This window comes from Manis pentadactyla, chromosome 6 (genome assembly GCF_030020395.1).
Source record: "Manis pentadactyla isolate mManPen7 chromosome 6, mManPen7.hap1, whole genome shotgun sequence".
Taxonomy (NCBI): domain Eukaryota; kingdom Metazoa; phylum Chordata; class Mammalia; order Pholidota; family Manidae; genus Manis; species Manis pentadactyla.
The window spans coordinates 113,873,615-113,890,333 of NC_080024.1; the positions used below are offsets into that span (position 1 = coordinate 113,873,615).

Genomic DNA, 16,719 nt, shown 5'->3' on the forward strand with positions numbered 1-16,719 from the left:
TATCCTGGAGAATGAGGTGGGTGAGGCCCAGACATGATACGGTGAGGGACGGGCTTTGGAGAGGAGAGAGTGTTCCTTGCAATTGGATGGAAAGCAGGGAGGGAAATGATGCACCCAGACGCGCAAGCTCCTGTCTTCTCCGAGCTCAGCCACGGAGAGCGAAAGGGTGGAGGTCAGAGGAAGGTTGGGAGAGTGCAGAGCAGCCCAGGTGATGGTGGGGACAGTCGTTTTTAGTAATACCTCATCTGCACTAATGTGTAATTTTTTCCTGGAAGATCTTTAGTTATGCAAAACAGAGCAGCAGAAGAGTAAGATTGATCTGTGGTCGGCTTTATTTTTTCACAAGCATATGTGATAAAAGGTCAGAGAGGCAAGAGAGTTCAAGTTATTTGCAAGAGGGTCAAATACTGGTCAACAGAATCTAAGACGAGGGAAGGGAGTTATGATGAGAGGGGACTGAGGATAGGAAAAAAGGGACATCAGTGGCCTGAGAATTCCAGTGATGCTGAAAACATCATTAGAGTTTGGATAGCTGAGCAAGCAATCTGGAAGCAGATGACTTTGCAGTCCAATGGGCTGTTTGCTGAGTGATTTTAGAAGCACTGTCATTTTGGGTAATGACAAGATCCAGAGGGTTTTATTTGGAGGAGGAACAGACTGAGGAAAATCACACAACAGAGCAAGGGGGGTTACATCCTGATAATCTTAGTGATGGATTGCCTCGAGGGCTTGGCAGAATTCATCTTTGGCCTCGAGTGGTTATGTATAGTGTTGTGTAGTGTAGGATTGTATCATGTAGTATAAAGTCACATAGTATCATGTAGTATCCGGTAGTACTGTGTAGTATCAGGTAGTACCATGTAGTATCAGGTAGTAGCATATAGTAGCATGTAGTATCAGGTAGTACTGTGTAGTATTTGCTAGTATTGCATAATATCATGTGTGTAGTATCATGTACTATCGGATGGCACTGGGTAGTAGCATGTAGTATTGGGTAGTACTGTGTGGTATCAGGTAGTATCATGTAGTGTGGCCTGGGTCAGGCAGTTCTTTGTTCCGCTAGCTTTGACAGCTGCTTAGGTAAGCACAGGAGGGCCCTGGTCACTCACTGTCTTTGGCATGCCCCACTTGCTAACACAGCTTCTGTCCAGCATTTTGGGGAGATTTGCTGTGCTTGAGTGGGAGTTTCATGGGGAACCCGAACTAGACCTCCCCCTCTCACTTGATTATCTCATGGCTGGCTATATTGGTTTTGCTAGTATTATTCTTGGAATGAAATAAGTGAATATTCTCATATCATTTCTAAAAAATGTCTTCAATACCTGTGTATTTTGCTCTGCCTCTGATATTAGTTGCTGTTCATGTTACCTAATCCAGCACTGGTATTTTCTGCTGGATCATTTTATAAAACATCAGAAGTACCCAATAAGTGTTTGGGTGGTGGTTTGTTTTTAAATTGGAAAGTCTCAATGAATATCATTTACATATTTTAGTCTTTCTAGTTCTTCTTTACTGAGGGTGTTTTCAAGGTGTCTTCTTTTACTTCCTGAAGAAGCAAATGATGTGAAAATCCTTCCAGGTCAAGCTGTTTGTCCTACTCCAGGGTGCCGAGGAGTAGGCCATATCCGTGGTCCAGAGTATTCAGGACATCACAGGTAAAATTTTTTCTTATTTAAATTACTTCAGGGATGAATTAAAACATTATGCTGATTGGCATTTACAGGTAGCATCATAAATAACTCCCTTGGCCCAGGATGCCTCCCCTTCATTCTCCCTCTTTGACATTTCCTGCCTTCCCCAGAGCCCTCTTGGGCTCCCAAGGCTTTGTTCAGACTCACATCACCTTCCAGAGTCCCTGCTCTCTAACATTTCTTAACAAATCCACACACCTTGAAGGCCACTCACTGCTCTGTGTCCCAACCCAGTCCTGAATTTTCTCCATACATGTAGAATCTTGATTTCTTCTAGAAAAAATTCCAGAACCTCTTGCCTTTTTCCCTCTTGCTTTCTTTCAACTTGTCCCTATTAATATTTATCTCTGTGTCTTATTCATTTGTAGGTGAGATACTTCTGTGGCAGAATGGAAGCAAGTAAGTGTGAAGTTACATTGCAAAAATTAAGCCCAGGTTATAAATGATAGTAGTAAAGAGAGGATTATGCTTGTAAGGAAAAATAAGTACGAACAAATGTACTTTTTCTGTCCCCACCAAGCGGTAAAATAATGTATAGATGAATTATTCATATTGTTGATCTTGTTATACAATATATAAATTAAAACTGAAAAGAATTGACATGAAATTTATCCAAGTACATAAATGCATAAAACAAATACAATAGATAAGTACAAAGAGAAAAGAATAAGTCATAAAATATAAAATGTGAAGCAAGAAAATGTTTATTTGATCAAAAGATACCCAAATGGAAGTCTTCAGATGATTGCAGTCCTGGAAACCAGTGCTTAAAGCAGTTCTAAATGAATTGAAGCAAATGTTACTATAAGAAATAATGGTAAACACTCCCAAATAGCATACATGAATATGTTAAATGTGTAAATATAATAGTAATACATAAAAAAAAAAAAACAGTTTCCATACAAAAAAAAAAAGACATGCAAACACCTGGGTCACTTGGGCAGATGTGGAGCACTCCTGGGTTTGAAAAGCAGGGCGGGACCTGCTGGAGCTGGTGTGTTGTGTGAAGCAGGTGAAGGACCTGTGGTGGGAGGGAGGGAGGGAGGCTGCGGGCACGTCACTGGGATGGTGGTCTGTATTAGGTGAGGAGCTTGTTGAGTTGACAGCCACTCTCCAGACATCCCTAGGGAACATGGCTGTGAAGAATCTTGCTCACAATTTTCTTACGTGTTTTTTGTTTGCTTGTTTAATCTAAAGCTGCAAACTCCATTGTGGTTGTCACTAGTCGTATGTATCTGTTTAAATTAAAATTAAATGAAGTTAAAACTTCAGCTCCTTAGTCTCACTTAGCCACATTTCAAGTGCTCAGTGAGTTTACCGTGTTCAGAGGTTTTTGAGCGGCAGGTATTTCCGTATTAAATAACTGGCCATTTTAGTGCCTTCTTCAAAACTTGAATCGTTATCCTCAAAGTTAGGCAGCCCTGTTGCAGTTGGTCTGCACCTTCACTCTCTCCAGAGTTTACCTTCCTGTGGCCCGGGGACTAGAATCACAGACATTAGCCCGAACAGCTCGCTCAAAGCCTCTCCTCTCCAGATGACTTGCTTCCCACACGGGTCTTAAGGCAGCGCAGCTCATTTGCCTCCGCCTACTGGCCAGAATCACAGCAGGTGTGCTCCACCTTGTTCTGGCAGCTTCCCTGAACTTTTCTCATCTAGTATGGCACAAATAGGTCCGACTGTTGTTCTTATTTGTAGTATCTAATTATGAATAATATTGAGAATATGTGATGTCGTTTTCTCTACCACGTAGCCTTTAAATGTTGGCCTCAAAACTTATGGAAAAAACTTAGAAGACTGTGAAAATAAAGAAGAGTTTTAAAAAAGACATTCTAAGAAGCTTAGGGGGAAAAAAACGAAATACTGAACATATGTGCTAGTGAGAAAAATGGGACATTTTTAGGGAACCGAAAGACAGGAGACATTATATCTACTGACCTCACAATTGACAGGCCTGCTTGGGCAATGCCTTTGTAGTTGAGCCAGGGCCGGTCCTGGAACTTGAGCAGGGCTCGTTGGAGAAAGGGGGGAGTCTTGAAAAGGTTGAGGATTCCAGTATCTCAGAGAAGAATAGAAAAAGCAGTGAGTACCTGCAGTAAGCTTCTCCTTGGAGTGGAAAAGACAAAAAGTAGACAACCGGATATTTCTGGAACTTGCATTTAGAACTTATAAGTCATTTAAGCCATCAAATAAATAAATTCTGACTTAACCTCTGAAATGAAGAGCAGATAGATAGCTTTTATTATGTTTAACACTATTTTGTATTCAAGGAATGAGGACAAACCTCTTGGTGGAGTTTGTATTGATTATAAGGCAGTTATGGATAAAAGGTTGCCTCTAGGAGGCACTGGGCATTTCTCCTTTAATGATTTTCAGTGACAGGTCTGTCTTTGTCAAGTTAGCTTTGGGGTGCTAGAGTTACTCACTGACTGATTATATCCATTTTCAATTAATACAATTGATTTCTTTCTAAACTACCAATTCTGTTTTTAATTCACTCCAGGTCCTCACATTGTGAAAGTCATTTACCAAGTTCATCAACTATGAATATATGAACTATGAGTAACTGTGAGTATAATTTAAGAATTTACTTAAATCCTCTTTTAATTAATTGGGCAAAATGGTTTTGATATCATTCATAATCTCTGGGACTTGTTTTCATGCAATTTCTATTATTGTAGTCTATATTTCACATGGCTTTACAAGATGAAAAATACTGTTTTTCAGTATGTATCTTTGGTGGTATCTGTTGAAAATAATACACATACGCACACACAAACACACATGCACACACACCCTAACTATACCTGCTAGAAATCTGCATAACATACTCAAAGTTATCATTACACATTTTGCTTCTTAGGTGTCAATGAGACGGTAAGGAAGAGATGAGAATTTTAAAATGTTGCTGTATTCTCCGAGAATCCTAGATGTACTGCTATAATCATCTCTAGCTTGAGTTTCCCGAAGTATTTAAATCATAAGACACGCATATTCCAAAACATAAGTATTTTTTCTCTTGTCATAGATACATAACTTTACCAAAGTGTCATCATTCAACAGAATGCTTTTTACAATCTCTAGTCCTGAAGATTCTTAGGCAAATATTCTTTTTAAGAAAAGAAGAAAAAACAAAACCAGAAACCCCCTCCAGTTCTACTGAGACCTGTCTGAAACAACTGAAACAACTCCACTGACTTCTGCCTCCAACGCCCTGAGGAAGGGTCTGCAGCATAGGGCTCCACTTGAAGGAAGGTGGTTATTTTAGCTGCTTTTCTGTAAAATTCTCCCAGGCAGTGAAGTACTTGCAAGTAGTGAACCTTGTTTTTAGCATTTCATGTCAGAATTTCTGATTCAGATGTTGAAGGTTTGGTGTTTCAAAGGAAGTAAACAATGTTCTTAAAATAAGCTGTCAGCGTGTTGTTTTGTACAGCTGTCAAAGAGAATGGTGACATGGGATATCGCTGAAGACGTTTAAAAATAATATATTGCTCTAAGAGATCACATAGACCCTCCCTTAGTGTCCTTTTTGATGAATTTCAGACAGGTTTCTTTTAGTTTTCATTAAAATAGTCAAGGGGTTAACAATAACATTCCAACCTGTTTGGCATTCATGTAGAATCTGCATAAACCATTATTAGAAAGAAATTACATCAGTTCTTATCTGTATGAAAATAGGACTTTTGACACATAATTATCACACAATTTACATTTTATTTGAATGAATTTACATAGTGAGGAAGATGAAATAGGTGTATTTTTTAACACAAAAATTTAAAGATGACAATATTAGAACTACAAGATGTAAACTTACTTTAAAATCAGAGTCTAGGATTAGACATGAAGTTGTTTTTCTCTAAATGAGTAGAACAGACTCCAGGAGACTTGATCTGCCTCTGTGTCATAAAACATACAAAAGTAATATATTTGGGAACTAATAATTATCTTCTGCATGCAGAGAGCCAGGTATTGTTACAGCATAAAGCCCTCTTTCACTGGTGCTCCTGTGTGGGATGCAGGACACACATTGCTATTGTCACTTTGTCGGGAACACAAATAGAAAAGAAACATCTGCTCAGAAGTGAGGATGTCAGATAAATCTAAGACATTTTGGGTGTTCTTCATGGAAACATGTAGCACAAGTCAACCTCTATTCATGATTTATCTGGAATTGTTTTGTCAGCTTAAGAATAATGATGGAAATTATTTCAGGGGTTTTCTTCTTTTCGTGTGTGTGTGTGTGTGTGTGGTGTTAGTCTCTCTGTTGATGTTCAAAGTTTCAAACTGGCCTGGGTTGGGCTCCTAGACCTAGCACTTACCATGACATACGGGCCAAACTGCACTATTCTTAGCTTCGGTTTTCTCACTGGGAAATGGGAACTCTTTGCAATAGAAAAGGTTAAATTCCACAATGAGACTAAAATAGAGATAAGTCTTTATTCACTGTATAATATAGCATCATATTACTTATTACTTACTACTGAAAGCACAGCTATAGGAACTATAAGGAAAAACAATAGTATTTGCAGACTTTAATTCATCCATTTCAGATTATGATAAATAGGCAAAACAAATGCACAGAATATGAATAACCTAATTTTAAAAAATTGACTGCAAGATATATATCAAGCTGTAAGTATAACAAACTGACTTAAAAGCACTTTTCAAAACTCAACTATTTGGCCACAAACACTTTAAGAAACTCTGAAAACCAAAACATGTCAGACCCATTCTCTGAGCAAATGCAGTGAAACAAATTGTTGAGAAAAAAAACTCGTCACCTAGAAGACATGCAAAGACATTCATAAATATAATTTACAATTTATAAATAGAACTATAGGATCACAAGAGAACTCAAACCTGGATCTCAGAAAATCTGGATTTCTGAGACTCTGCAGAAGCCATTATTTGAAAGAAATTGCATAAGTTCTTATGTGCATGAAGAGGACTAGTATAATGAGAACACCAAAGGCACGAACCCTTGGGATATCAATGTGTGTATGTCCAGAGGTAACTTTATATCTGACACAAGGAAGACTGAAAATAAAGTAAATACTCATTTGAAAAGTTATCAGAGTTTTGAAATGATTGAAAAAGAAAAGAAATTTTAAACTAAAAGTTCAAGTGAAGAAATGGGAAAATGAAAGCCAGCGAGTGGGTGTGAGTATCCAAGAACAAAACAACACTACAGCAAATAGTATGCACAAGTGTGGCTGGGAAATGACCTTGGACGGTCCACACGGTGTTCTGAGAGGCCTCCTCTTGCTGAAGGAATTCATGGCACAGCTCTTGGGTTTCTTGCCGCATCGCTCTGAGTTTATGCAATGCTTTGTTTTTAATCATGGATCTTCCTTTTGAGACCTGTGGAATGCCCTTGGTCTCTTGCTCTCATAGATCTATCTCCCATCTTTCTTAGAAGTCACTACCTTTTGTAGGATTTGTTTCTGTGTCCTTTGTCATGCAGGGTGTAAACTCCTCCCCCCACCAGCCGTTGTTCTCCTGCTGCTTGGGTAGTTTTTGAGCAAATACAGTGCCACTTCAGAAGACAACCACCCATCAGGCCTCTGATGCCTCCCAGCCCTGCCAGGAACAGGCTCAGACTCCTGCTGGGTTCTTTCTCAACCCGGAAGCTCATCTCAGCTGCAGTTGGGCCAAGCAAGTGGCCTGTTTATCAACACCTCCTGCACCAGATGACCTTCCTGATGCTCTCTGTCCTTGCCCTCCAGTCTGAGTTGGTTTCTCTGCACAACCATCTTCCTGGGACATGCCTGCTTCCTGGAATTCCTTTTTCCTCCTTTCTGTAGGATCCTTCTTTTTCTGGATTCTGAGTCTTTTCTCTGGCTTATTTTCTCCTAGCTTTTCTGGATGGATTTGAGGGGAGTAATTATTATTTTTGTGTATCAAAATATCTTTTATCTCTCCTCAACCCGAGTAGTCTACTTGTGGATAGAATTGCAGTTGGAAACTTCTTCCTTCAGAATTATTGAAGGCACTGCTCCATTTTCCTCAGGTTTACCAGGATTCTACTGTTATTCAAATTTCAGTTCTCAAAAGGGTTGTTCTTCCTCTTCCCCTACCCCACTTTCTTCACAGCTCTCACCATCTGGACATTTTCAGGAGTTTGTCTTTATTTCGGGTGTTCTCAAATGGGTCTTTCCCCTATTCATTGATTCAATCTGGAAATGCATATTTTTTGTTTTCTGGGAAATGTCCCTATAGTATTTCTTGAGTAATACCCTCTTTTCTGTGTGCTCTGTTAGCCTTCCTGCACTGACACTCCCTCCAATCTTCCCTCCTGACTTTAAACTTTTTGTCTTTTGTTCTCTTCTATGGAATATTTCCTCAAATTTGACATGCAATCCTTTGATTGAAGTTTTTAATTGTACGATGACTTTTTTCAGTTTTTCAGTACTCATCCATATTCTCTGATTTGTTTGTTATTGCATCCTGTTCTTATTGGAAGGATTGGGTGTCTTTTCTTAACTCTCTGATGACGTTTGAGGCTGTTTTCCTGTTCACTGCATCAACTTTTTTCCAGGGCCTTATATTTTGATTTGGTTTTTGGTTAGCTAGTCAGCTTCCTTCTGTTATATGGAGACGTTTTTCAGACCCCAGCAGTCTCTCCTGCATTCACTTGAGCCTGAGACACCAGAAAGGTGGTGTGTAGTTTCTGTGCATGCTGGGGGCTGCCAGCAGGTGGCCTCATGGGCAGTGGCCGGGCCAGCACCTGGCCAACACTGAGGAGCCCCCATTACCAGTAGTGACAAGAAAGGAGCCTCTTCTTCTGAATAAGTTCCTTCTTAATTTATTGTCACCTTCAATTAAAGCTTTTACCATGCCACAAGAGTACCTTAATGACATGTGTTCACATTTATCTGATTCCTTTGTCACTTGGCCTGTCATTTTCTTTGACTTTGTGTAACCACACAGTGAAATTGAACTGGGTAGAAATTTAAAAATAAACTTGCAGCTGTATTTTTACTTTAATAAGTAAAAAGAAAAAGAGTATCTGACTTTAGATAATGCTGTTAATTCTCAAAATGACATGATTAATCGCCCAATTTAGGAAAAGCATTCATGAAGTAACAAAAGATCAGCCATGGGTCTTTAAAATCACTTCTGTCAATTACTGTAAAGTTCTTGAAGGTTAATGCATACATCTGATTTTAGTGAAATAGGAAATAATTTTGTAGAATTCTGTTTTTCCCTATTTTTAACAAAGAAGATTGCATATGAAATGCTTATTTTAGAGCAACTGGGGCATTGACTTCCAAAGATACTATATTTTTGACACATTCTAAAGATTTTATCAAGTATAATATTCCAAATTGCTTGAATTTCTAAGATTGTAGAGACTGTATCTTCTTTAAGATAAAAGCCAGTGTGACTTTAGTTTATTTCTGTGTGAGAATCATATATAGATATTAATAGGATGTCAAAATGATGATGCCTGATAATTTTAAATCACTTTAAAAAATCAAAATCAAAGTAAAATATAGACAAAGAAAATCCATTCCTTCAAAAGTTGGGAATATTACCATGTACGTTATTTTAAAATTGACACCATTTTACTACAAAATTAGTCCATGGTCAATAGTCACATATGTATAAGTATTCAAAAAGAAATAAAAACTACTCATAGTCAAACTACCAAGTTATATGCCTAAATCTGTTTCATTTTTCAGGCTTTTTTCTGCTTATATACATACACATTTTTTCCTAAGTGACATATGACAGATATACAATTTTTATCATTTATTTTTCAATAAAATATCAAATAGTTTTTCATGTTAAAAATTCTCATATGCATTAATCAGACACTATGTGATACACAAGTCTCATGACCATTGTGTCTTTGTGTTATGACATCTATATTAGTAAGAAATGACTCTTTATTTTTCTTTGACCTCTACTTTGTCTCATATTAATAGTGTAAAGCAGAATTATTTTAATTTTGAGTTTTCAGAATTTCTTTCTCTATTCTATTATTTTAGCCTGCCATATCACTTTATGTAGGTATGCTTTTTGTGAAAAACACATAACTGTTTTAAAAATAAAATCCCACCTAAGAGTCTTTTCCTGTTGGTAACAGAGTTTGATCTATTTGCAGTTATTGCTAAAAGGAAGGCTTTTCTAAGTTATTCTAAAGGTTTTCAGATGCATTCCTAAATCTACATTTATTTAACTTTGTAGTTTGACTATGAGTAGTTTTTATTTCTTTTTGAATACTTATACATATTATCTAATGTGACTATTGACCATGGACTGATTTTGTAGTACATAAGAAGAACATTAATCTTTGGCTTCCTTTGTGAAATAGAAGAAGTTAAATGCTTTTCTTTTTCCCCTGGTCCAGCAAACCAAGTTGTATTAATTGAGTATGAGGTCATATACCTTCCTTTCCAGTTTTTAAGCACTAGAGATCAACTCTTGGAAGGAAAGAAAGTGAGCAAATGATTTTGCAATCATATTTAAAACAACCATGTGCCTTTATTTCTATATATTTTACCGGTTCCAGTGGTAACCTCTGTCCTCTTTAGCCACATTTCCACATTTCTTGATTTAACATCTTTCATTTCTTGTTCTGGCACAGTGCTTTTCAAAGTTTGTTTTAATTTGTCTATAGTATCTTCATATTATATTTAAAACCTTTGCACATCAGAGAATGAAGCTCACCTATGAAGGTAATTTGAAAGGAGATAGATGTTTTGAGCCCAGATTTTTTCTTTCAGAGCTCCATACACATTGTTCCATTCATCTTCTGGGTTTGTTGTGGTGTTGGCAAAGTCTAATGCCAGCTCACTGATGGTGCTTCAGAGGCAGCCTGCCTGCCTTTCTTCAGAGTTTCCTATAGAATACCTTTATATCTATCTACCTGTACATGAAAGTTAAAATTCCCCTGCATATGTTTAGACATGGTTTTCTTTTCACTGACTTTATCCATAATACTCTGTTCTCTCACAGTTTTTAGGCCAAAGTCCTCCCTCAATCAGATCATTACTTCTCCCACTGTTTTTTTTTTAAAGTTTTGCTTGTATTCTAGCTATATTCTCTGCAGAATTTCTTAAATGATGTGGGGTTCTCTGCATCTGTCCCCTGTGTCTCTCAGCTTCTCTCGCTATTTTAGTTCGTCATCTGTGCTCTCAGAGTCCTAGGTAAAGCTAGTTTGATCTTCTGTGCCTCCACTGAGACTTTTCCATGTGGCAATAGTGTTACACCTGCTGGCAAGCTGTCCCAGCTTTCTTGTTTCATCTCCATCCACACTTACTACCTTAAGCAGGTATTAAGGGGAGACATTTCAGATACAGAGTTCATAGTTGATCCTAACACATACATATCCCTGCAGTGAAAGTTTCATTTCTCCATTTATTTTTTTCAAAATAAAAAGTTTCAAGTGGATTTAGCTCTTAATTAAAAAGTAATTTAAGAGGATTCTTTGTAATTTCAGGTAGTTGGAAGAAAGTTCACATCATCTCGGGTCTCAGTTTTTCATCTGCAAAACAAGATCATTGGATTAGATGATTTCTCATTTCCTTTTTAGTTACAATATTTGTGCTCTTATTTAGTGTAAGAGATGCATATCAGCATAATCTCTTAAGAGTGATAGCATTCTGACTAGATGAAACTTATTCCAAATCCAAGTAACTTACCCATTTGTGGACTTTACTGTTTATTAAAATGTAAATATAAAGATCTATATTCCAAGCATAATAACAAAACTATTGCTAGCAGAAGGACCTGGGTGGGAATAGCCCCTTCCCTAAATAACCTCAGGAATCAAGAGTAATGATCCTTCCATTATCTGTTAGGCACAAGAGGAAAAAAATATAAATCAATAATTAACTTGCTGTGATTTACTGGAGATACCCAAACTGCTAAAGAATTTTTCCTAGCTAGTATGAATGCATGGGAAACTCTATAGTGTGAATTAAAATGCATTATTTTTTCCCAAGAAATGACATCCCTAAGCCTAGGAAATTTGCCACTGCCTATATAGTGTCTTTCTTACAGATAAATTAAGCTTAACTGTATCATGCTTTTGGAGACTGTTCTCTTCATTTTTAGATAAACACCATTATTAAAAAGGTGATGGCTAAACTCCAAGGAGGTAATGTAGCCACAGCCAACCTGCCTTTATGAATGAGAATAATGTTGATTGTGCAGCATTTTTTTAGAAGTTACTTGCAGTGTGGACAATAAGGTGGATGAAGTTTGATACAAGATTTGTATGTTAATGTTTTTCCTTTGGAAAAAGCCTATTGTACAAGATAATAATCATAATAATATGTTATATTTGCATATGATTTAACGACTTACATAATGTTGGCATATGCATTATCTTATTTAATACACAGAGCAGCCCTGTGATGTAAGTTTTATTGTCTCTATTTTAGAAATGATAAAAGTGAGTCTTGGACAAATGCTGTCTTATCATGGTACAGCTATCAAATGGCTTATTTTAAATTGAATGTCTTCTAACTACTCCCAGATATACATATGGAACTGGAGTCGTAGTTAAAATAATGATTCTCATTTGTAGATTAGGAAGATTTAAGATCACAAAGGGAAATAGAAACTAAACTACACACAAACCTATGACATCTGGATAATCAGCTGTAAGGAGACTATTAAGCAAAGTTTTCTCACTTGACACAAAGGCAATACAAAATAATCTCCAGAATTTGTTCCAAACTGTAAACTTCTGGTTCTCAGCTCCAAAACACACACACACACACACACACACACACACACACACATGTTCTGACAGACAACCGTAGTTGTTGTTTATAATTTGTTATAGAAGATAAAGAAGAATATAAGCCACCTGAATGCCTTCCTTTTTTAGGTGCATAGAGCTGTTAAAGCACTCCTTGTAAAACATTAAATATCAATAAGAAACAGAAATCAGACATCTGAAATAAAAGCTCTAGTTATGAAAATATTAAGCTGGGTATGATGATTTTAATTATCCTTTTGTCTTGATTATTCTCATTTTAATGACATAATAAGCACAGCAGCATACTCCAATTTCTGTTATTATAATTTAGTGCCCACATGTGTCAGATTTAATATTCATTTGCTTGTCTTTATGTGGGGCCAGATGGGAGAGGTGCATTGCCTATTTATAGGAACTAGCTTCTATTACTGAATTTTCCAAATTCTTTCAGTGATAACAGTGGGGGCAATTGGTGGTTTAGGACTGCAATGGAAATGCCAGAACAATAATCCAAAGTAAATAATGAGGTGCCATATATCTACAAATGTCATGTCAATTGATAAAATAATCACAATGGCATTGACTTCTGTTGTAATAATACATGCTGCAGAAGGTTCAAGTATGAATGGAAAACAGATAAGTCTACATGTAATAAATGGAGCTTTGATCTTGGAGGCCTTTTGTAGAATGTATAAGCATAGATGATGTAGAAAATACCCAAACTGATTTCAAAAGATATGGCCATTCCATTCCTAGTTAAATGCCCAACAAAAATATGTGTGTAAGTTCACTGAGAGACTGGTACCAGAATATTCCTAGCAGCACTGTTTATAGAAGCTCAAACATGAATCTACTTAAATGCTCACCAACACCAAACAAATAAATTGTGGCACATTCATATGATGATCCTTACAACAGTGAGAACTGACAGACTCCCAGCTACACACAACGGCAGGCACGAAGCTCACAAACCTAACACTGACTGAAACGTTTGAACCAATGCAAAAGGTGAACACTGAATAATTCCATTAATAATAATTTTTAAAAAACAGGCAAAATCTGTCTCCTGGATAAACATTTAGGACTATGGTCACCCTTGCGGGAATGCCAGGCAGAGTGCCTGGAGGGCCTTCTGGGGAGATGCTCTCTTTCTTGATCTGGAGCTTGTGACAGAGGTGTTCAGTTTGTGAGAGGACATACAACCTGTGCATTCTGAGTGCATGGCCCACTTCAATAAAAAAAGTTTACACAATAAATTGCCTCCAGAATATTGAACTAGCCCTCCTGCTGACATTACTCACAACTTTCTATCAGTTGACCTCCACAGTGAGATAGGTCCGTTCGTCACACCAAGCTGGAAGGAATCCACCCAGGCTCTCCAAAAAGGAAGGACCTTATAGGGGATATCAGGTGCAGCGTGAGGGCTGCTCATGGCCACATCCACGCCCTGGCGCTCACTGACCATTTCATGTGACCCTCACTGAGGTCTGGTGCATGGTTTAGCAGGCCCCCAAACACATGTGGGCTGTTTTAAGCCTCCAGTGGCATTTCACGGTCCACAGTACTCACTTTAGCTTTTAATCTGCTTTGCCTGTTCCTATTATGGATTAAAAATGAACAAATAGAGAAGAGTAAAATGTTGAAATTTCCCTGAGTTAGGAATTAAGAGAATCTGCTTTTAAACCAGGTGTCTGGAATATATGACCCAGCTGTTGGCCTGTTTTTGCTTCTATTATACTTAACTTTGAGTAGGGTAGAGAGATGACTTTTCCTTCTTTGAGACAACATCAGAGAGGCATATCAGAATGATATGATGTGCTTAAATTTCTTTTAAGCAAAATTTGTATTTCATGAAAAGCCATGGTTTTCTGCTGGAATTAAACCAGGGACACACACACCTCCCCCACACAAGAAAGAACTATGGAGTTTTCTGGCAGAGGATATTTGGCCAGGCTACTGTGTGCTATGTAAACTGGATTGTAAAATGATGATAAAAATCTGAGGAAAAACAAAATAGCACATACCATTTTTTAAGTATTTCCTGAACAGTGATCCATGCATACAAGCTTGACACCCTGCCTCTTTCTCTCATCCCAACACTCACACATTTATCTAAGAATTCTTTGCTGGTAATTCACAAACACTAAAAAAAATCTTTTAACAAAGAACTACAAACCATGTTATGTTAAGCAGCAAGTTGATGTTCTATCCGGAGCACAGGAACATCTCTGAGCCCACATGCAGTGTTGGCGGGCTGTCTGCGGTTGTCAGCATTTTCATGCCTTTGTATTTCCAGCAAGTCATGATTCCTTTTGACAAGAGCTCCAAACAGCTTCTAAGTTTGGTTCACAGGTATAAGTGCTAAGAAATTCAGTACAGTATCCCTACATATTATACTTCTAAAAAAAAAAATCAAGCTAGCAACTGGGACAAAAGACACCAGTGTTTTCTCTTTCATGATCTATGGCTTCCTATAATTGCTATTGTTCATAATGTGGAAATTCAGGAATAGGCTGATGATATGCCACTCCAGGCAAGATGCCCATCAACCTGAAAAGGAGGCTGCTTGAAGGGGAGGATGCTGTTCTGGTAACCAAACAAATTGTGCAGATTCCTTGGGAAGTGCTGGATAAATTTAAACATGTAACTGAACTGAGTGATTGAAGTCCTCCATTATGATACATTAGAGCAGATGGTGAACCCCTAAAAGAACAGACCACTTAGTGTTCAGTTGATTATTTACTTCTGGTAACATAACAATATTTAAAAATAAAGCCACATAAAGTATACAATGAAATTTTTATGTGTTTTAAGGGTTTCTTATGAATGGAAAAGCTATATAAAAACACTTCAGAAATTTATAATGTAAAAAAAATAGTTAAAAATGTACATTTACATCTTCAATAGTTACTTATATCTTTAACAAAAACCTATCACATGGAATGGTTTATGTTTCTTTCTTTCTCATACAGTTTTCATCCTTTCATTGAATGAGTTTTATTTAATGCTCTTTATGTGTCCAGCACTGTGCTAGGTATAAGATCCCTTCCTGGTTCTGGTCCTAGAAGCTCACAGTCTAGGGAAGGAGATGAGTAATTCCTATAATATTGATTAAATGGTAAGAGAATGGTGTGTTAGGGAAGCTATGCATGGGTGGTCCTGTGGGAGTCTTTTGATCCAGTCTAAGAGTTTCAAGAAAAGTTTCCCAGAAAAAATTTCTTGAGTCCTGAGGGGTGAGTAAGATTTAACCAAGCAAAGGGTGAAAGAAGGGATACTCCAACAACAGGCAGCAGCTAAGATACAGAGCAAGTGCACATGCACGTGTGGGGGGGTGTTTGTGTGTGTGAGTGCACCTCCTTTCATGTGTCTGGAGCTTGGGGTGGGCTGGTGATAATGGGGGATGAAAAGTGACAGATAATGCTGAGATGTGACCAGAGTCACTCCCCCTGCAGTTCTAAAACTTGACAACATTTCTGGCCAGGGAACTTCATAGTCGCTTAGGTAAGGGGTTGAGAGCACAGACATTCATCTTGCATTCGGGTCTGAGCCCATTCAGCCTGGTTGTTGACTTTTTCTTGGGCCCTGTGCTGGTGGCTGACGGGTGCACTGTACTAACCTGCCTGACAGAGTAAATGTAAGGGCTGCCTTTTCCTTCTCACGTTAACAAGACAGAATATTAGACATTCTTTCTGTGAGTTATTTATCATTCCCCAGCTAGTCTAGGATGTGGGCCCCAGGAATACATCTTTTCTAATAATGCCATGGTGGTTTCATTGTTCATAATCCATTGGTAAGTTTTTCTAGTGACATTTCAAAATTGGGTTTCTGTTGTATGCCAAGATTTTGATATATGATGCTATATTTAGTTATCACAACAAACAATAGATATATCTCCATTTTGTAGATGAGTGAACTGTGATTGGTTTCAGAGGGTTAGCCGTCTTACTGGTTACCAGTAAGTGGCAGAGTCACAGTTTCAATATAAGTTGTGTGAGCTCATCATTGCACTGCGTACCATCTTCCTCTGCTGCTGTTAAAGCGAGATATGCCAGGATGCCTCACCTGCTGAGGAAATTCTACAGGCAGAGACACTGAGCAGCGCCGAGGCAGGCCCTGCAGCCCCTGCTCGAACTCAGGCACCCTGGCAGGTCTGTGAACTTCCCTTATTGTAGCTGTTCCATAGAAATTCTGAGTTCCTCCCCTCCTCTGCTTCACTCCAGACTGACCTCAGCTCCTACTGCACTGAAGAAATAATAACCAACTGGTCATGACTGCTTTCCTCCTGGAGAAGCAGAGATGTCCTGCTGCTCCTCT

At 38.0% G+C, this 16,719-nt stretch overlaps 1 protein-coding gene across 1 annotated transcript in view; it reads left to right on the top strand.

Annotated features, from left to right (window-relative positions):
• The window catches only part of L3MBTL4 (L3MBTL histone methyl-lysine binding protein 4), a 503,654-nt gene that overhangs the window by 299,077 nt on the left and 187,858 nt on the right, over positions 1–16,719 (top strand). Inside the window, 1 exon segment of the mRNA XM_057504056.1 lies at positions 1,553–1,655. Coding sequence (XP_057360039.1) covers positions 1,553–1,655 — 103 coding nt within the window.